This window comes from Phocoena phocoena, chromosome 11, assembly GCF_963924675.1.
Source record: "Phocoena phocoena chromosome 11, mPhoPho1.1, whole genome shotgun sequence".
In the NCBI taxonomy this organism is placed as follows: Eukaryota; Metazoa; Chordata; class Mammalia; order Artiodactyla; family Phocoenidae; genus Phocoena; species Phocoena phocoena.
Genome location: NC_089229.1, coordinates 90977639 through 91000548, shown reverse-complemented (window position 1 = coordinate 91000548; position 22910 = coordinate 90977639). Strand labels below are relative to the sequence as shown.

Sequence of the window (22910 nt, the reverse complement as noted above, 5' to 3'; positions counted from 1 at the left end):
TTTTTCATTTTGTATCACCTGGGTCCTCCTATCTCAGTTCCTGGAACAGAGAAGACGATTAAAAGATAGGAGTGGATGAGTAAATCATACCTCCTGCTTTATTTTTAGCACTTCTTTTTCATGAAATGACCATGACAAAAAATGAGCTTGAGGGAGAAGGTAAAATGTTATGTTTTATGCACTACCTTTTCCAGTAGAGATATTTACTTTCTCTGTCTATAATGCCCTGTGTATCTGGGCCATTGCAAAGCACATTTTCCTACAGGTAGTTGAGGAGAAAGAAGAGAGGAGAAACCAAGAAACAAGGTGAGTTTTCTCTAATCTGCCAATTCCACCATTACTGAAGGCCAATATCCATGTTTTTGGCCTTTTCCCCCCAAGCTCACTCAGAAAAACAACTTTTATAAAAGAATAGGGATGTAGAAAACAAATTTATGGTTACCAGGAGGGAAAATGGGGGGAGGGATAAATTGGGAGATTGGGATTGATGTATACACCCTACTGTATATAAAATAGATAACTAATAAGGACCTACTGTATAGCACAGGGAACTCTACTCAATACTCTCTAGTGACCTATATAGGAAAAGAATCTAAAAAAGAGTGGGTATATGTATATGTATAACTGATTCACTTTGCTGTACACCTGAAACTAACACAACATTGTAAATCAACTATACTCCAATAAAAATTAAAAAAAGAAAAAAAATTAAAAGAAATAAATAAATATTTCTTTGAAAAGATTAAAAAATAAATGGTGGCCTGCAATCCTGGTAAGAGTGGATTCAATTTGGATCAATAACAATACCTTTTAGCAGCTGACAGTTATACGCACTCTGGGTCCCAGCTGACTGCAATTGCAACCAATTTCCTCTTGGGTGGTAGCTCGTATTTACAACTTCAAACAGCTCATACGGAGGGACCAGGACCTCCTTTTTGAGAGAGAAGTCTTGTACAGGTGCCCCCAGGCAGGTCAATATGGTAAATAGAGTTTGGTCCCCAAACTTCTGTGCCTCTTCTCTCAGGAAAGAGGCGGAGAGGAATTGGCCAAAGCGAATGGTGGCACCCATGGGGGCTTCCAAGTAAACACCCTTCACCTCATGGTGCACCTCATAACACAGAGGGTCATTCCTTGTGACAATCTCTTTCCTCAGCAGCTGGATTGCCGTGGTCAGGTAGTAGTGTAGGTATTTGAAATGGAATGAATGTTTATATTGCTGGGGAGACCCAGCAGCACTGGCCATGGCTCTGGAGAAGTCTGAACGAACACTGTCGTTCGATGAATAAACCAAGATGGCCACAGCATGTGTAACGGTCATGTTCTCAGGGAGAGCTTTTCCTTGTCTCAACCAGGTTAAGTGTGCACGTTGCCAGACCCTGTGGTAATTCCTACGAGATTCTATTTCTTTCGTAAAATAATCCCCTTGAATCAGGTCCTCCATGACTTGCTGGCTGCAGCCTTGGTACTGATCATCAAAGGAACTCAGTGCCAAGTCAAAGTCAATTTTAACTGCGACCTATAAGGAAAGAAAAATCTTGATTTTAATTTTTCAAATTCGATGGTGAATCTTGTTGACCTGAAGTAAATAGCGTGCCAGGTATTTCTCCAGCAAAGATAGGTCTATTCAGGATCAGCAGAGAGGTGTAATTCAGGTTCTGCGACTGCGGTGCACCATGTACAAGTCCTTACAGGGCAAGGGAAGAAGAATGCTTTCATAGAGAAGAAAAGGAAGATGGGAGGTATAGTAAACAGAGAGTTCATGGCTTTACATTCGCCCAGTCCTTGCCAGGAAAGAAGAGGTGTTTTTCTTCTTCCTGTTAGACTCTGCTATGCCGCAGGGCATGAGAGCTCCCCTTTCTGGTCTCCCGACTCTATTTACTGGAGGTTTCTGTTTTTAAAATTTTTACGGTGTGGTAGCAGATTTGCTACACTGTATAAGACCGAGTTGTCTGCTCAAAATCAGTATTTGCTGAAGTAAGTTTCACTCATAACAATTACACTGATCCAGTCCTTCCTGTATCTGTGACCCATGCTAGATGTTGAATTTGGTTTGACAAATATTACTGAAAGCGCAAAAAAACCTCATCTCCCCACGGAGGAAGTGACCCTTTTTGTATCAGTGAAAAGTCTTTTTGCATATTGAGTATTTTGAAGAAAAAAATTAATAATCAAAGTTTAATTATACTATCTGTTTCCTCTCCTAACCCCTTCACATTCTCACACAGGTGTTATAAGTAATACCCCTTTTATGAATACCTAAAACCTATATTAAGCCTTTGGCTTTGAGTTAAGAAAAGACTTAAGTGATGAGTAATGTCGGGTTCTCCAAGGGGGCCCCCAGTAAATGACAACCCTCTCCTCTGCTCAGGACTTGAAATACGAAGGCTAAAATATAATTTTTACTACTGAATGAGAACATGTTGGAGCACCCATCTTTAGGTCTGATGGCTGGTGGGCTTGTTAAAGGTAAACCCCAGAATGAGCTGACTTGCCCACTTAGCTGCAGGCAGTATTGGATTGCAACCTGTCCAGGTGAGATTCTTGCCATGGGAGGAACACAGAACTCATGCCTTTTGCCATTGGGTTAATTCCCAGGTGGAAGAAGAGCAAACACAGCATATCCAGTTATTCTTCCTGACGTTACCAGTCAAGTAACGTCTGTCCACCTCCAGGGGAGCGATGTGGGGAGAGGGTTGGACAGAGGTCAGTGGGGTTCCTGGTAAAGTCCTTCTTCTTAGAAATCAGGAGTGGGAAAAAGACATTTTCTCATGGGTAGCCAATGGAATATTATTTATTGATACCCAGTGCGTATTAAATTAAAGTTAGAGATTTGAAGACAAGTTCATTAAGTATCATCCGTCCATAATTGAGAGCCATATTTTTCAGTTATCTAAATTTCAAGGTGTTTCCTTCTGGGCAAAGAAATGATACTTTCCTAATAAACAGTACTTACTAAGGAACATATTAAGAGATAAAATTCCATCCAGTGAATGTCAACAGTGTTGTAGCTGGAACTCAAAAGCATACCATTTGGTATTTTTACTATGTTATTTATGGTGAGAAGTCATCTAGTTGTGTGTAAACTGGAACAAAATTTTAAGACTGCTTAAATGATTTTAACCAATAATTCTTTAGAGCAGATTTGCAAATAGTTCTACAGAATCTATTTAAGCCAAAACAAAATAAAAAATATCTTCTATCAAACCTTGTAAACTCCAAAACTTTAATCTATTACTAGATATCAAATGGATATTCTGTCTTCTTTCTTTTTTTTTTTTTTTTAAGTTGAGAGTTATGTTTTATTCAGTGGGAATTTTTAGGACTTCAAGCCCGGGAGATGGCATCTCAAGTAACCCCGAGAGAACTGCTCTGAGGAGGTGAGGGGGGAGCTAGGATATATAGGAGTTTTGTAACAAAGGGCAGGTACTCGGAACATCAAAAGATTACTGTTAATTAAAGAAAACCAGACATTAAAATTAAGGAATTTAGTGCTTTTCTATGTATGGGAAGATGCAGGAGTCTGGGCCCACTGAAACTGTTTTCTCTTAACATTAGGTTATTTTTCATTATAGAGAACTTTATAATACCTCTTTTGAGTTGATCCATGTGATACAGGATAAAGCCAAATAGACTTGGTTGATTTTGCATTATTTGTCCTACAGAAGCAATATTTTACTTAAATTTTATGGAGAATCAAGAAAAAAATGCTATGCCTCTAGCTTCTGTGATGCCAAATCTGTAAACTGTAAAGAACTCCACAATTTTAAATAATCGTTTTCAACCCTCTTTGCCAGCATTACATGTTAGTTAAAATGTCTAAGTGAAATTACATCCCGAGGGACTAAAGGTCATCTAAAGGTTGCACCAGGAGAATGCTCCATTGGAGCCGGGATCATAAAGAGATCACCTCCTCCGTGGTAACTCACCGTGGGTCTCTGCAGACTTGAGCACAGCAGCAGGAGAGGAAGTTGCCCTCTTAGGAGCCAGATTCTCACCTCAGGGGCTGCAGTATTTGGAAGAAGACTCCTCCTGCATTTGTTGGTCAAAGGGCAGCATTTGTTGGTGTTAAAAGCACTTCTTCGCCCTTGCAGCTTCATCCTGAAATCAGTTCTCAGGGTGCTCCTTTGGGGTTTTCTTGGGGTGAGTCTCAGCAAGAACCTTCCTCGCCTATGTCTATGTTGAGACTTCTGTTGACCACCACCAGCTAGCAGTTTCCAAGGGAAGAAATCAACTCGAACTCACTTGCAAAGCTGAAATCTGTTGAATAGCCAGAATTGTGCACCAAGTAAGGAATTCTGAAGTGAACTCAAATTAGTTTCCAACTTAAAAAAAATCCTGATCTAGTCTCTATGCAGGGAAATTCCAAAGTCTTGTTATGGGTCTGGCTCACCAGCTTAGCCTTAACTTTCTTAAGAAGGCAGGAAGGGGCTTCCCTGGTGGCACAGTGGCTAAGAATCCGCCTGCCAATGCAGGGGACACGGGTTCGAGACGTGGTCAGGGAAGATCCCACGTGCCGCAGAGCAACAAATCTCCTGCGCCACTACTGAAGCCCCATGCCTAGAGCCCGTGCGTACCGCAACAACGAGTAGCTCCCGCTCTCCGCAACTGGAGAAAACCCACATGCAGCAACGAAGACCCCAGACAGCCAAAAATGAATAAGTAAATAAAAGAAAAGAAAAGGCAGCAGGCAAAGGCATGCACTGTATGGTGTTTGGGGCCAAGTGGTTTTATCTTGAGCTGCAGCCTTTGAGTGATATGATTGGCTCGTGCAGGTCCCTGGGAAGATACCACCTCAAGGTGTGCCTACGCTAGGCTCATCTGGTACTGCTGATAGGCCCTGCGCAGAAGGGACTGCCACAAAACAAAACAGTAGGGTTACTGCCAAAAAGAAAGCTCTCTTTGCTGCTTTCCCACTGCACGTTTGAAACCGTCCACTCTAGAAATTATACCTGTTCAGATGACAGATCTTCTATGTTTTCCCTTCTAAAGGCATCAGATTCTCAATCCACACTATTTCAGTCTGGAGCGAATCCAAATGACTACTGTCAGAAGACAGCCTCTGAGCAGCTGACAGCACTCAGAAGTAGGTGACATCGATCAAGAACAGGTTCCAGGGTGCTGAGCTCATTCAGCATAAATGTCTTATGAAACCCTCCTCTTAGACACTTCCCTTTCTAGTCTGAACGTCCTTCCTCTGTTCCCAGTCCTTGGGGTAATTGTTTTTCTTGCAAATCTTTCCCACTTAACACTTTCATTATTTAACTGTGAAGGGAAATGAAATCCTGTTCTCAGAAATTCTGGTATTGTTTTCAGCAGCAGTAAATATTTTTAAACTAAATTTTCTGATAATCACAGCAGTTATGTCTCATAACAAAAGTTCAGAATATCTAGAAAAGTATAAAGGAGGAAACCAAATTACCCATAACCCATCATCTGGTGAAAGGTACTATTTAGATTTAGATTTTGGTTTTACACACACACACACACACACACACACACACACACACATTCTAGGACTGAAATAATGTGTGCAATTTTGCATGCTGTTTTTTTCCCTTATTTTTTTTCTTCTACATCTTATGTTTCCTTTTTTAAAAAATTGAGGTATAGTTGATTTCTCTTAATGTTTTAATGTAAGCATGTCTGCATGTAACTTAATACTTACTGAAAACATGTTTTTTTATGGCTGTACAATATTCTACCATCAGTGAAATATGGGGTGGATCCATGGACTATACTGTCACAAAAACAGATTGGTGAATAGGACATGGACTCTTGAGAAAGACACGTCAGGTCAATTCCTGGCTCTCCTACTTGATGTTTGACCTCATGCAAGGTACTAAGCTTCTCTGTTCCTCAGTTTCCTCATTTGATTTTTTGTTTTGTTTTGTTTTTTCGGTCTCACCGTGCAGCATGCAGGACCTTAGTTCCCTGACCAGGGATCGAACCCGGGCCCCCTGCAGTGGAAGCCCGGAGTCTTAACTACTGACCAGGTAAGTCCCTCCTCATTTGTTAAGGGGAGATAATAATAGTACTTACCTCTCTGAATGCTTTGATACATTTATAACCCTTTAACAGCACCTGGCACTGAGAAATTTTTTAATAAATAAAAACATTATTATTTGTACCAAAACATTGTTATTTGTACCAAAGTTTATTGAATACATGTATTACACTTTGCCTGTTTTCAACTTTGTACTATTATAAACAATGACTTATGAACATGTTTTGGACACAAATCTTTGTGTGTTTTTCTTCTTGCAATTTTAAGACACAATTTAGAGATGTGATCACTTACCAATGAAATGTATATGGTTTTGGACGTCATTGAAAACATGAGTAGTGTATGAAAATATCCCTTTAAGATTTTAATAATTCTTAAGATTCCTTGTATCAACTGTTAATTTGGGATATTGAGGTTTCATGAAGAGAACTAAAATTAGAGTCCAAAAACTTGGATTATGGGTCTAGTTCTACAGGTTGGTAGCTGAGTTTACTTAAAAAAAAAAAAAAACAACCCTGCAAGCTGTGCTGAGCTTCAGTTTCCTTAACCTTGTGGAGTTGTCAAAAATAAATAATGTGATAATAATTACCTTTTCTGGAGAGTGTACTGTGCTTCAAGACCTTTTGGTATGTTATCTTAACCCACAACACAACTATAAGGAAGAGATATTTTAACCTCCACTTTATGGGTGTATTTGCTGAAACTCCGTGAGGGCAAATAACTTGTCAGTGATCGCAGGCTGTTTCCTCTTACCTCCATGGCCCACTGTCTCCAAAAATTCTAAAGGACTGTAAGTGTCATTTTTTTTTTTTTTTGGCCGTCCCGCGTGTCTTGCCGGATCTTAGTTCCTCAACCAGTGATTGAACGCGGGCCCTCGGCAGTGAAAGCGCCCAGTCCTAACCACTGGACGGCCAGGGAACTTCCCTTTTAACTGTCATTTTATTATTATTGTCTGTAAGGGTTTTGTTGATTTTCCTAATGTGACTGCCGCTTCCAAAATAAGACCACTAGGGGGCAGCAGGAACCTCTGTAACCTTTTTGTACAGCTGGAATTTAAAGATTGGGAAGGGGAGGAGGGAGGGGTGAGGGGGAAGAGAGGGAGGGAGGAAGAGCGAGACAGAGACAGAAACAGAGAAAAGAGACTGAGACAGAAGAAGGGAAAGAGGGAGGGAAGCAAGAGAACACCAACAATAATATCTGGGGTAGGGAAAGGCCACAGGTCTGGTGTGTGAGTGTGTGTATATTTTTGATTAAAATAAAGTTTTCTGACAATGTTTAGTCATTGAAAAAATCATCTTTTGTCTTGAGGGTTATTTTATTAAAGTTCCCATGAGAAAATTTCATATTAGTTAATTTAGAGCTTGATGTTCACCCAGTTACCATTTTCTTAATGATGCCCAGTTCTTCAAAATCTGCTGTCTTGATGGGTAAAAGGGATATGCGTCTTGAAGTTGTACAGAACTGTGTTGGTATTTTGCTTCCATGATTTCCCAGCTTTTGTGAATCTGAATAGGTAATGTCAGTTCTCCGTCTCAGCTTCTTTATATATAAAAGCCGAGATGACCACACCACTCTTGCAGGGTCCTGTTGGCAATGAAATTGAGATACTCTGTAAAATATTATGGAATGGATCCATGAACTATACTGACTCAGAAGCAGATTGACTGATAAATAATAGAACATGAGTCCTTGAGAAAGATACTTCGGCTCAATCCCGTGTTCTATCACTTCCTTAACGTTTGACCCGGGCAAGTATTTTACCTTTCTGCTCTGCAGTTTCCTGATGCCACTGACACTTAGCAGGTGCTCAAAGCATGTTGGCTACTCAGATATTTGAAGACCAACAACTCATAGGGTGTTTAACAAAGTGAAAGTTAATTTCTATCACATTTTTTATAAACAGCCGTTTAAGAAAATGTTCTGCTGATTTTCTAGAATACGTTCTGAACATACTAGACTAGTTTTCTAAAGCTACTTTCGGAGCATGGGTTGAAGGAGTCACTAGAGAGCCTTTGAGGAGAGGTTGGGGGGCATGTATCTTTTGCCACTGGCCTCAAGGTTTGGAAATGGCTCTTGGTATTCCTTGTTTGGGTCTTACTGAACGCCTTTGGACCTGAGTTAATTTAATGGAGGCACTGCCAGAAGTCCGTGTTATCCAAAGGAAAGTAGTTTGATAGTGGTCTCAAAATTAGGTAGTCAGGATGGTTTTAACATTTTAACTCATCTGTTCTCTTTTACCCTCAAACTCTTATCAAAGTGAGCAAAACTCCTTCAATTATTTCATATTTTTTATAACTTTTTATTTAGATAAAATTTTCAACTTAGAGAAACATGGCAAGTTTCTGTGCAAGGAACATATGTATATCCAAGGAACTCCCATGCCCTATTGTAACTGAGCAGGACCCTACTGGGGCTTTCCTGGTACAGACCCGTGCCCCATATTTTCTGCTGTAGCTCCTCTTTAAAGTAGCCAGATAATAGTATCTCATGCATATTTCCTGAGTTTTTCAGATGCTAAAAACCACCACCAAATGGAAGAAATTAACTACTTGATGATCATGAGAATGTAGCCCCCAGACCTACTGGTGCCTAAGGATTGATAAGGTTAACTGCCCTGTTACCTCACCATCAACCAATCAGAGAACGGTACATGAGCTGATCACATACTCTGGGACACCCCTCCTTCACCCGGCCTTTAAAAAGGCTTTCCTGAGCTGTGACAAAGCGAGAGAGAGGCAGGGACGTATATACAGTACAAAACGTAAGGTAGATAGCTAGTGGGAAGCAGCCACATAGCACAGGGATATCAGCTCGGTGCTTTGTGACCGCCTGGAGGGGCGGGATAGGGAGGGAAGGAGGGAGGAAGACGCAAGAGGGAAGAGATATGGGAACATATGTATATGTATAACTGATTCACTTTGTTATAAAGCAGAAACTAACACACCATTGTAAAGCAATTATACCCCAATAAAGATGTTTAAAAAAAAAAAAAGGCTTTGCTGAAACTCTTCAAGGAGTTTGGGGTCTTTTTAAGACATGAGCCATTCTCCTTGCAAGGCCCTGCCATAAACATTTCTCTGCTCCAAACTCTAACGTTTTGGTTTGTCTGGGCTCTGTGGGTCAGGCACACGAACTGCGGTCATACTCCCCACATTCATCGATGGCTGATATTATATTTTGCCCCACTTGCTCTATCGTTCTCTCTTTTTTTCTAAACCACTTGAGAATAATTTGCAGACATCATGCCCTTTGTTAATCGATAAACTGAGGCATATTAAAACATTTTAGGAGTTTGAGCAAAAATCAACTCAGATTGGGCAGTTGCCAAACAGAAGTGGTTAGGGGGGCTCCACCGAGAGGAGCTGGGGAGAGACAGAGAGAGAAAAGATGAAAGCAAGGCAAGGAAATTGCTTGATTGGCTGTAGCTTAGCATCGGTCATATTTGGAAAAGCCTCATTGGCTGTTTGTGATGAGTAGTCCTTGGGTTTTGATTTCTCCACCTTGAAGCCAGTACAGACTTAGGTTTTGGCTTGTTTGCATAGGCTGCCAAGGTACTAGCACCACCTCAGTCTCATGGCCTCTTTGTTTAATTAATTTAACACCTGTAGAGGCAGAAATTTTTCCCTTCCTCCCTTATAGGGTCTTTGGCTGGTCATCTGAAAATTAAACTGATGTAAGTAAGACAAAGTAACAGGAGAAAAACAAATTTAATTTTGTATGTGTGGGATTCCCATAAAAAATATGAAATCCAATGGCAGTCAGGTAATTGAGGCTTGTATGCCATTCTGGCTAAGGAATGGGATATGGCCCTGGGGCTTCAAAGGGGAGGAGGACAAATCACAGGAAGATGAGAAGCGCAGATGTTTGGTACTTAGATGTTTGCGCTGCCAAAGAGATAAAAAGTTAGCTCTCTTTCTGTCAGGGCCCTATTTAAATTCTTTCAGTCAGTGAAGAGAGGTAAAAGGTTTCCTCGAGCCTGCCGGTCGCGGTTGCCTTCAGTTCAAAATAACCCACATGCCAAAGTGACACATTTTGGGGAGAATTATTTTGCACACTTTACCCTTAAATACCTCAGAATTTATTTCCCAATGACAAGGACATTCACTTACACAACCACAGTACAGTTACCAATAGCAAGAAATTTAAGATTTGTGCGATACTATTCTGTAATCCAGAGTCCGTATACAAGTTTCATCAACTGTTCCTATAATGCACTTTATAGCTGTTTTCCAAGATCACAATTTGCACTTAGTTGTCAAGTCTTTTTGGTCTCTATAAACTGGAACATTTGCTCAGTATTTATTTTGCTTTTTGACCTTGACATTTTCGAAATGGTTATTTTGTATTTTGTTTTTTTGTAGAACGTCTCTCAGTTGAGGTTTGTCTGTTATTTCCTGGTGATTAGGTTCAGGTGATGCGGTTTGGCAGGGAAATCACAGAAGTGGGGTGCTGTTCTCAGGAGACACTAGCGTCCATTGTTTCAATATATTTTATAACAGTTGTTCAATTGCTCCATTATGAAGCAAGTTATCTAACCTTTCTCATCTCCACTTTTTTTTTTTTTTTTTTTTTTTTAAAGCATAGTACCTTAGTGTTGGGACAGAACTTTGTAATCGTCTTTCACCAAGGGTGAATCTCCTTCTCAACATTCTTGACAGAGTAACTTCTGCCATGTACGTTCCTGTGATACTGTGATTTATAATAAATATATATTTGGTCTGGTCCATGGTTACTGGCACACAGCTCCTAAAACCTTTGGAATTTCCTAAGTGATAAGACCTATGAAGCATCTTTTGTCTCCAGTTCCTGAAATAGCTCCAGAGCCATAAACGTGAAATGGGTGTCTTTTTTAATTGAGATATAGTTTATGTACAATATTATATGTTTTGGGTGTACGACATAGAGATTCATAATTTTTTTTTTTTTTTTTTTTTTGTGGTACGCGGGCCTCTCACTGTTGTGGCCTCTCCCGTTGAGGAGCACAGGCTCCGGACGCGCAGGCTCAGTGGCCACGGCTCACAGGCCCAGCCGCTCCGCGGCATGTGGGATCTTCCCGGACCGGGGCACGAACCCGTGTCCCCTGCATCGGCAGGCGGACTCTCAACCACTGCGCCACCAGGGAAGCCCGAGATTCATAATTTTTAAAGGTTATATTCTACTTATAGTTATAAAATACTGTGTTGTACAACATATTCTTGTGTATTTATTTTATACAAAATTTTGAAGACCTAGTTGGGATTGAAGGTATTGAAAGTTAGTTCCATTTCTAGGGAGGGTCCATGATCCCAGATGACTCTTTTTTTGGTGGGGGGGGGGCTCTCACTGTTGTGGCCTCTCCCGTTGCGGAGCACAGGCTCCGGATGCGCGGGCTCTGCGGCCATGGCTCACGGGCCCAGCCGCTCCGCGGCACGTGGGATCTTCCCGGACCGGGGCACGAACCCGTGTCCCCTGCATCGGCAGGCGGACTCTCAACCACTGCATCACCAGGGAAGCCCCCAGATAACTCTTGAGAGCAGTTCCTGGATGGACAGAGTGGCAACAGAGAGGACCTGCAACCAACACCAGGACCCTGGGCCCTGGGTCCCTCCGAGGGGCCCATATGAGGCAGCATGTATGGCAGTAGGGAAAAGGGCAGTTCTGGGTTTTTCAGAGGTGGAATGAGGGAGTTCATCTGTGGGAAGCTGAGGATGGCAGAACCGGGAGAAAGAGCAGGAAAGGGCAGCACTGAGACATGAGCAGCTAAGCAGTTTCATTTCAGTGAGGTTTCAGACATTTCTATTTGGGGTGTTAACTGAAAAACACACGGCACAACCTAAGAGTTGAGAATGATGTTTTATTTGGCGGACTTACAGAGAACTTAAGCCTAGGAGACAGTCTCCTCAGATTGCTCTGAGGGACCACTCCAAAGAGTTAAGGGAAGAGCCAGGATATATAGGAGCCTTTGCCACAAAAAAAACACCAGGTAATCGGATCATCAAAAGATTACTGCTAATTAAAGAAAACCAGATATCTCAAGTTAATGCATTTAGTGCTTTTCTATGTGTGGGAAGGTGCAAGAGTCTGGGTTTACTGAAATTGTTCCTTTGATATGCACCTTAACTATCTAGGGCCAGAATCCTGTTTTCTCCATCCTGAATCCCCTCAGGGTGCACCGTCGGGGGTTGCTGCAGAGGCTGACCGCTTGATGGCGTCAGCATGCTTTGTTTAGTGATATGGCAGGACATTCTTTGTCTACAGGGGTTTAAAAAGTGTGTGTGTGTGTGTGTGTGTGTGTGTGTGCATGTATGTGTGTGATAACATGATATTTTGGGCAAGTATTTTCCATGATATAAGGTTTTCTCTTGAGCTGTGTTCCTTCATTTTCTGCACGTTCCCCACTTCAGCATGCGTTTTGTTTGTTTGTTTGTTTGTTTTGCGGTACATGGGCCACTCACCGCCACGGCCTCTCCCGTTGCGGAGCACAGGCTCCGGATGCGTAGGCTCAGCGGCCATGGCTCATGGGCCCAGCCGCTCTGCGGCATGTGGGATCCTCCCGGACCAGGGCACAAACCCGTGTCCCCTGCATCAGCAGGTGGACTCTCAACCACTGCGCCACCAGGGAAGCCCTAGCACGCGTTTTGATGGAAGTACTGCTTGTTTCTCATGTACATCAAATTTGCTAAGTAGACTGAGGTTTCTGACCTACAATAGCAACTCTCTGCATTCCATGGATTAGTAGTGGTAAATTTAGTTCCACACTCACGTCAGCTCCCAGACTCCTTAGAAATTAAGATACTTCTCTTTTGGTATAACAGCTTTATATTCAATAATTTTTTCTTTACACCTGTTCATTAAGGTGGAATGAATCAGAGGGCTTTTACCAAGTTTACATCTGTTTCCTGTGTGGTCGGCCCTTTCCTTTTATTTCCTGTATGACATGTCTCTACTACTCAAGGCAGAAGGGTGTAATTCAGGGAGGATGAACTTTACTCTTCCCTGATGGTCACAGTGAGTAAATGCTTCCTGTGGCTCAGAAGTCTGCCTCCTGAAGTTTTCTTTTGACCTATAACCCCACCAAAGATAAAGGCTATAATCCAGTCTCCTATTACTCTGGGATCACAAACCACTCCCTAGAAATATAATTAACTTCCAGTACTCTCAGTCCTGACGGCATCTGGAAAAATTTGAGGCTTTTGTCCTCTACTAAAAATCGATGGCCTTTCTCCTCCACCCAGGTATCCCTTCTCAAAGAGGTGAAATCGGGGTTTCCTGTCCATTGCTGGTCTTTGAGAAGTGGGAAGAGTAAGCTATTTTGTCATGGATGATGATGAGGATAAAAAATCATCCATGCTACAGCCATTTTCCTCCTAGGTTCTATGAATATTTAAAGTCAAATCTATTTCACCAATTTAAAGATGAATTTTCTTTGAAAAACTCCAGTCTTCTACTTGAAAAGTTAATATTATCATAATATTAATCTTATTCTATAAAATTCATAACTCTGTCCTTATGCTAACAGAAATTTGCTCTCCCCCTGCTCTAAGACATGTTACAAATCTTCTTACATTAACAATGAAGGGTACAAACATATATCACATTTCTCAATCATTAGTTTTTTGTTTGACTAGAGGGAAAAATGTTTGTCTACGTTACCCCAAATGTAATAGCATATCAAATAACACATATTATTACATCAGTTTCATCTAATCCCAATCCATTCACTATTGTTTTAAATAACTTCTCATCTCTGGGGGCCAAATCCCACACACACCCCCTCCACTGCCTCTGTTCTTTTCTAGCATTTGAAGATGCTGTCTGTTCTTTCAGGTTTCCCTTTCCAGACTTAACATTCTGACTCGACTGTTCCTCAGACTATCATCCTGGCCATCTTCCTCTTTCTAAATTCCAGTAAGTCAATGACTCCTGTAAATATGGCAATAAGACACCACACATGTATCTAATCAATGGGGCTAAAGGCTTCTTTTGTTCTGAATGCTTTCTTTCACTGATGCAACCTAAGGTGGAGCAGCTTTTCTGTGTAACTACGTCAATTTTTTTCACTTGCTGAATTTGTACATATTAGAAAGCATAGAGTCATTCGGACATGAACTTCTATTATTAAGTCAGATATCACTGATCCTATGCAACTGTAAATTTGAAGTAGATTTAGCAAGCTCACTTTAATTAATTAATTAATTTAATGATGCTAGCTGATAAAAAACATTTATGGAGCAGACAGTCTTCCACAAGCCACTATTCATTATGAGTGCAAGCTCACTTTTAGGACCTTACATTTATGCATCCTTAGCCCCTTTATTTTAACTTGTCAATGCCGTCACAAATCCTGATTCTAAGACAAAGTATTACAGCAATAACTCGTGGTTTAGTTTCATGCAAAAACTGGAATGCCATTCTTTTCATACCTTCATTAAAACATTAATTAAAATATTAAAAATAGCACAGGGTTAAGTAGAGATTCCTGGGCATAACAATAGGAATTTCCTTTTAGGTTAAAAATGATACATTTTAAGGTTCTTTTTAGTGATGGATCAACCGGTTGTTCAACAGGTTTGAACACACCTAATTCTGCCCATGTCTTAACCAGGGATCGCAACTTGTCAGTTGAGTTCAAAAGATGTTTTTGACTTAAATAATTCAGGCGGGTCATGCATTCTTCATTTAGCCATAATTCGTACCTTTCAGTCTTAGACTAGCTTAATAATATATGTTACCTATTTACCTAGACTCTTCAGATGTTTGTAGCCCTATCTGAATCATTCCACTTAGGGTAAAGAAACCTTAAAAGAATGTCATCACCATGCTGAAAATGAGAAAAAAACCCCAGACAACTACAAAATCATAAAATTTCTGGAATCCATGAAACAGCCAGGATCACAAGACAGAAGAGGCACCGTTCTCGAGCTCTTTTCTAAGCCTCCACTGGGTGTTCATGAAAAAGATTGAGGGCAGGACAAGAGAACAGAGAAATTGCCCCCCTTGGTGATGAAAACAGGTACAAAACTTCTCTTATTTGAAGCAAAGCCATCTGCCTCTAGTGGACAGGCAAGGAAACCTGTCTGTCTCAGGAGCCTGTGGTGATACAAAGAGAGGTCTACAAGCATTGGGAAGGGTTAGAAACTCTCTCCATGCCAGAACACCCTCATAGACACCAGGCAGAGCTGGTCTGCCCTGGTGGGGGGATGAGTGGGTATGAGTGCTGAGATAGTCCCATCCCAGAGGTCAGGTACAAGAGTCCTTCCGAGTGTGAGGCTGTACCAGAGCTGAGAACCCCTTCCCCTACCTCACCAGGAGCCTAGCAGCAAGTAGCAAACCACAGCTGGTCACTGCGTGGAGAGAGACAAGCCCTAGGTCCCAGGAGTGCAGGCTCACAGGGCCTGCTCAAAACTGAGAGCAGAGCAGAAACACTGAGGAAACCCCTCAGGCACCTCAGACCCCAGAGGAAGCACAGGCTAAGAGCAGCTCACCCCTGGAGGATGCGAAGTCTACGGTACACTGAAGGCAACTAGAGCAAAACAAAACTCAAACGCAGCTCAACTACTGACTACGGTGACATATTCCCAATGTTAAAGTCTGACAGATGTGTGTCTATTCAGGGCACAAATACAACTGACCTCTGTCTTCATTGTTTTTTCTACACCTAGCGTCTAGCATTCAACCCAAAATTATGACACACACACATAAAACCAAGAAAAACAATCCAATGTCAAGAGACAAAGCAATCCACAGAAACAAACTTAGAGATGATCCAGACGGTGGAGCTATTAGATAAGGACAAGAATGTAACTATGATTAAGAGGTTTAAGACACGCTAAACGTTTGTCAAATGCTTTCTTGAAATCTAAATATAACACATCTCAACCCTCTTAATTCAGCTGCCATCTTAGAAGTCTCTCTCTATATTTGGGTCCGTTTTTCTCTGAACCTCTTGAAGCCTACTTCGTTAGAACCTGGTCTATGAAGCTTATTAAAGCAGATTTCTTCATGCTAATCATCTTGTTTGTCTGGCTTAATTCTCTAAGTTCCCTCACCACTTGGTTCAGGTACTCCTCAAATATTCTCTATATAACTTTAAAAAATGTATTGATTTGATCTGATTGTCATCACTTCTGCCTTTTCTTCTCTTTGTCTCCCAAATCACTTGACATACTGGATGTCTCGTGGTTTCTGTATTTTTTTAGCTTATGCCACAGGTTTGCTTAATTCTCTCTTGGGTCCTCCTGAAACTTTTTTAGCCTTTTAAGCTTTGCTATAACTTCCCTCCCATTCCTGTTATTTTTTCTTATGTATTTCGTAGCTATTACTGTGGATCACATCACTATAACAATTATAGTTCATTCATTTTAATATATTTAATTTGTTCTAGAAGTTGACATCATTTTATTGTCAAATTATTTTACAGGTTCCATGAAGCTGAGTAGAGAGAGGAACTTCTGTTTTAGATGAGCCTTTGAAATTTCCAAGCGAGCCCAAGTGGTCCCCAAGTTTCCCATATATTTAACAGCTAAATGTGTTAGGAGCTAAGTATACCTTTGCTTAACTGTATATGCTTTGGAGGAAACGGGCAGTGTTTTAAGGGTTTGCTTTGTCTTCTTTTCTGAATAATAGATTTCTATTCAGTATGTTGTTATTGTTGTTATTAAAGGCTTTTTTTTTTTCTAAAAAAAAAAAAAGTTGTGTACCTTGTGTTTTTAATGGCTTGGACAACTCTGTGCTGACCCTTCTCTGTGCTGAAGAGTGATAAAAAGTTTTGTTTTCTCCTCCTCTTTAGTGCTATTTTTAGCCTGGTGTACCCACTAGTTTCTACTAATAAGTAAAGGCCTGTGGGTCTATCATCCTTAAAAAATCATACTACCACCCTAATTTAATATGCAGTTCAGATCAAACAAACACTCAAGTAGCATTTTCAGAGTGTAAGCTTCATGAGGGCAAACCATATCTTTTGCTCACCGCTCTATCACTTAGGCTTGTAATAGTGCCTGTCACCTGAATAAGCCCTCAATGAATTATTTTTGTCGAGTACATTTTTTTTTGTATGTGTGAATGAAGCATACTCTGCTTGCCAAATACCATGCCAACCATTTTCTAATATATTCTTACTTAATCCTCCCCATGATTTTGTGAGTAGGTATTTTAGTCCCTTTTTCACACATGAACACGTTGAGACTCAGATAGGTATTGTAACTTGTCCAACATTGCTTAGCTAGAGCAAAGCAAACAAGATTCAAATCAGGTCTTCTCACTCTCAGTCAATGAGTATTTACACTAAACGCACTAAGAAAGCTGAACGTGGCCCTCTAAAACAACACCACCACCACCTACATTTACTGAATACTTTCTATGAACCAGATATTGTGCCAAGTTCTGTATATGTTTGATCTCACTTAATTCCCTCAGTTGCCCTTTTTGGTAATAGTATTATCATTATTTCAAGTTTACTAAGGATCTGAGGTTTGAAGTAATCAAAGGAACTTTTAGCCTTCTTCCTAGTTTCTGTTATGTCTTATCTCCAGATCCTTTGTCGGGGTGACGGCAGTGGAGAGGTGTTTGGTCCTTACTCTCCCGATGTGAGTTTATGACCCTTTGCATTCTGAATCTTATTTTCCTGAAGTGGTGATACAAGCCTGTTTTTTTTCCCTAACTAGCAGATTTTTCTGTTTGATTCTTGTCCATATGAAATATGGTACCCAGAGTCTCCTTTCTGACTCAGCTTACTTCTCTGAACACCACAGCGTTTGTCAAGTTCACAAACCCTGATGGGCAGAGTTTGGGATTCTCTGACCTAGTCCTGATGAATTCTGGACACAGTTTTAACACCTCTTGGCCAGCCCTGTAGTCTTGATGTTTAAGTTCATCATCTCATTCAAGTCCCATCTGATCAAAGGACACAGTGTTTAAGAGACAGGCACGTGTGGGCTTCAACACTGATTCTACTTTTTCTGATCTGATGACATTGAGCAAATTACTTACCCTCTCTGAGTCTTAGCTTACGCTTTTGGAAAACGGAGTTACTCCTATCCACCTGAAATGGTCACTATTAGGACAGAATGAACAAAGTGTGTAAAGTGTCTGGGACAGCGTCTATTATAGACATAATAGTGTCTATTACAGTGTCTATTATATAGGGAGAGCTCAGTGAATGGCAACTACTACTACAGCTTGTATTACTACACTTATTAGTGTTTAGAGGGAGCTTGTCTAGATACAAATTGATATCTTTATTGTTCTTAACACTATAGACTAATCATCGGATCAAGCCAGTCAAAATCATCTATCGGCACAATAATTTTCTGGCAGATGGACCTCAGTTTTCACATACCCATGTTTTCAGCTGCATTTAATCAGATGACTGCTTAGCAAAGACCTTGGGGAGATGGGTGGAGGCAAAAGAAATTTAAGTAGCAGAAGTGGGGTCTTCGGTGTTCTTTTAAATTATATAATTCCTTTAAGTTGCAACTGCTCGACATTTTACTATTGTTCTCTTTTCTTAAGTAACCATGAATGTTTCAGGGACTATTATTTTTTTTCTTATAGAAGAAATATGTACATTTTGCAAATAGATGCTTTGTAGTTTCAGTAACTAGTATAAATATTTAGTATATTTGATTGTAAAACTGCTAATTGATAGACACCATATCATTGTTCCCATGTAGGGAGGAATAAGAATATTTCAACTGAGATATAACGTAGGTTTTCTGTACCTGGCATACAGCTTCATTGCCTGATTAATAGTTTTTTTCCCCTTCATTTAAAAAATATGCCTCTAAATGTTGTTTCAGGAGGGAAGATCTATGGGTAAAACCCTAATTACCGTCAAGGAAGACATAATTTTCCGGCCAACTTCATATAACCACACAGCTCGACATTCATGTAAGTCGTGTACAAAAGCAGGACTGTACTGTAATATTGAGAAGGAAAGTCTTGGTCAAGCTGGTGCCTCTGGATTTTGACTGTAGTTACATAAACATTGACATTAGGTGACTAATGGCCGGGAAAACAGCTACTCACACCAAAAGTTCAGGGCTGGCGTTGTTCACTTACTGGCCTAGTGAGACAACTTACTATAATTCTCTCAGTGATTTGAATTGTGAGGTTTCGGAGCCAGCTGGGGAAGAAGATTTGGGCAACTAAGCCATGATCTTCTCTACAGCTCACGTGTGCCCGATAGTTCCTAAATTAATAGAGCTAGGATTTCAGACTACAGGGATACATCTCAAAAAGCAATGATCTATGGAGAGAATGATACATTGACTTTCATGTGTCAAGGTACATGAGACTGACCACGGATTATTTCCCGACAGGAGATTTTTGATTGGGGTGCGGTTAAAGGGGCTGACACAGGGTCACCCTTTACCTAGAAGTAAGGGGGTGTGTGTGTAAGGAAGTGCAAACTAAAGGGAATTGAGAGACACTAACGAAAACCAAACTATTTTAGGATTTTACCTTGAGTTGGTCCTTTGTGTGCTGAAGAGTCTTTCATTCTCAGATTTAGAAGTATTGAAATTATTAGAAAACACAGAGATATATGAATTAGTACATTTTTATATCTTTGTGTATAGTGTAGAGAAAACTCCCATTTTAAAGACTGGAGTTAGACATTTTTTAAAAAAGGGAGCTGCTTTATGATCTGCTAAAAAGTGGTTGACGAGTATATATTTTTACAAGTTCTATATAGAGAAGTATGAAATAGTGTCTATAAAAATATCTAACATGGGTCAAGAATTCTTTTTATGAATGTTTTTCCCACTCATATACTAAATTTGCACTCAGCAGTTTAAAAATTTTCATTATCCAATTTGATTCTAATAATAGGACATAAAGTAGGTAGAACAGACATTATTAGCCTTTTTTTCCAGGTGTGAGTCAAATAGGCTAGGTGACCGTGTTAAGTTACACGTAACTAGTATATGTGAGGACTAGACATAAGACCCACATCTACTGTTTACTGTTTTTAAAGCCCAGATTCATTTCTACTACAAGGCATGGACCATAGCAAAATAAAATGTGCTATACATGTTTTTATTAGTTTAATTACGTTTAAGATTATGAGACACGAGATGCTTAGAGAATAATAGACATTCCTTCCTTCCTTGTCAAACTCTTAACTGTCACCTCCTGCATTTGACCACATTTTTTTTTTTTTTTGGTACGCGGACCTCTCACTGTTGTGGCCTCTCCCGTTGCGGAGCACAGGCTCCGGACGCGCAGGTTCAGCGGCCATGGCTCACGGGCCCAGCCGCTCCACAGCATGTGGGATCCTCCTGGACCGGGGCACGAACCCGTGTCCCCTGCATCGGCAGGCGGACTCTCAACCACTGCGCCACCGGGGAAGGCCCTGACCACATTTAATTCACAACCCATGGTGAGGTTATAAGGAGACCTAAAGAATTAAATCAGTCATCTGAAAAATAAAATACAAGCTCCAAATATGCCTACCTCACAGGCATGTTACCTGTGCGTATTAATGAAGAGTCAAGATACAAATCAAGATACAATGGCAAATAGTTACTTAATTTTATTTCTCCGATTATTCACCAATCTAATAGGTCCACTATAATCATTTCCGTATTTGACTAACTTCACATGCTCAATATCTGTCCTAGAGTACTTTCCTTCCTTCGGCCTGTTTTTTTGTATCTTCTACTGTATAATCCTCTCCCTTTTCTGAACAAAATGAAGGCTTACAGCTGGTTTTATGGAGATAAGTATTGACTTCATGTATCTCTCCTTTTTGAGAACAGGTAAAAATCATAAAATATTAAGGTTTGAAGGTTCATCTGGTCTAAGTGACAAACCACTTCAGGAGTCTCCTTATCGTTGTCCCTGTCAAGTGACATTATTCCCATGTTTAAATATGTCCCATGATGAGAAGCTCACTCCACAGCCGTTTTCAAATTTGAACTTTTCCCTTAGATTTTGCATTCTTTGAACAAAAATTTTCTCCCTGTCTTCTTTTCCCCTTTGTTCATAGTCCTACCCTTAGGATAACGTATAAGTCTTTTCTGTTCCCACATGCTGTATTTTCACCTTTGTACTTAGATGTAATACATAGCTTCTCTGCTCCAAACCAAACAGCAGTCACTTCTTCAAGCGTTGGTCATATAGCTTAAAGTCTCTTTTTTTTGTTTGTTTGTTTATTCTCCTCTAGACATAGTGCTCTTGATTTCCAGAGCTCATCTCTGGGCTGTAAAATAGACCTATAAAATGAGCCAGGATATGGGCTTCCCTGGTGGCGCAGTGGTTGAGAGTCTGCCTGCCGATGCAGGGGACACGGGTTTGTGCCCCGGTCCGGGAGGATCCCACATGCCGTGGAGCGGCTGGGCCCGTGAGCCATGGCCGCTGAGCCTGCGCGTCCGGAGCCTGTGCTCCGCAATGGGAGAGGCCACAACAGTGAGAGGCCCGCGTACTGCCAAAAAAAAAAAAAGAGCCAGGATAAAGACAGCCATTTGGATTTAAGGGACATATATATCTGAGTTTTCTAAAGGGGAGAGGTGGCTCCCTTGAGATTATGGTGGGAGGAAAGGTCAAGCAAAGGAGGGAGTCTACTCTTCTAATTTAGGCATTCTTTGGTTCTAGTGACTGGGATGGAAGAGGACGTGAAGAGGTATACTGAAAAGAAATCCCAATTAAGCTTAGAGAGGTACAGAGAAGTATGGAAGTTCTTGGAAACCTAGAGGCTTATAAATATGCTTACTGGAAAAACTGTAGTATATGCAGGGCTAATTCTAGAGCTTGAGTATCTAAATACCTAGTTTATCCATTAAGATCTTATTTAGCCTCTGCAAGAACTATCTGTTTGTCTTTAATATGAAAGTGATAAATCATGTCACTGCTCAAAATTCTAAGGTATGTGTATACCAGGCGTGCACAAACCTGAATTGTGACTTTGAAGCCTTCAAGTGGCAGCATTTAGAACCCCAGTTCAGCTTGTGGAAAACCATGGAAATATTTTGGTTTGGCTTGAAGCCTTCTTTACATCTTCCAGGTCACTGAGTGCAAAGGAAAAAAAACCCAACACTGTACATATTTTTGAAGCACAGGTTCATTTTCTCCTCTTGCAAAGCTGAAATCGAATTATTTGATTTTGTCCAAGGGACCTAGTTTGTTCTGTGACAGGAGACTGACGATCGTGGAAAATGCTTTCTAGACTGATTTCCAACATGTGACTGTGATTATCAAGGAAGTCTTATCAGAAACTGAAAGCTGACCGCAAAGGAGCTTTTCCTTCTCAACACTTTTTCTAGCATTAGGGCTGGGCCTTCTCTTCATGCTGTTGAAAGTTTAGTCAGTTTGCAAACATTGTCCAACCCTAGTTTTGCCTTTGCAAAAAGTCTCCCAAAGCTTCTTGCCTGTAATGAATAAGGGGGTATCCAGGTATTGAAAATTGAGTTCCAGTGCTGGTTTTGCTTTTATCCCAAAGATGACTTTAACCTATCAAATTTTTAGTTTTAACACCTCTTGATTATGAATTATAATTCCTTTTGCCTACAACCCACAGATGCTGTTAGTACCAGTAGAGATAATGTATGTATGTGAAAGCATTTAAAATAGATCCGTTTATAAAAATGGGAAATTAGTACCATACATCCAGGCCTCCTAGGGAAGAAGTAAGGGCAGAGCCTGTATGGAGAAGACCTTCAATTGGGTTTGCACTGAGATTGCTTCTCCTTTTTCTTTCATTACACACACACACACACACACACACACACACACACACACAGAGGCACATGTGTGCAAATACAGTTTCTATTATAAGTCTGCATTCATAGCTGACATTCTAGAGGTTAGGACTTGCATGCTTCTCCTTCAAACCAATCCTGACTACTTTATAGATACTGGGAAAAGGCAGGAGCTTCAGAAACTAGTAATTCCTAGGCGTCCAGATAATCTTCAGGTTCCCCTTTATATA

At 40.6% G+C, this 22910-nt stretch overlaps 1 protein-coding gene across 1 annotated transcript; it reads right to left on the bottom strand.

The window, feature by feature from the left end:
- Window positions 1-756: 756 nt before the first annotated feature.
- On the bottom strand, window positions 757-4305 carry ART4 (ADP-ribosyltransferase 4 (inactive) (Dombrock blood group)). Its single transcript, XM_065887206.1, has 2 exons — window positions 3927-4305; window positions 757-1516 (listed from the first exon to the last, which is right to left on the bottom strand). The coding sequence occupies exons 1-2, from the start codon at window positions 4095-4097 to the stop codon at window positions 785-787; spliced, it is 903 nt and encodes a 300-aa protein (XP_065743278.1). The 5' UTR covers window positions 4098-4305; the 3' UTR covers window positions 757-784.
- Between the last annotated feature and the right edge of the window lie 18605 nt (window positions 4306-22910).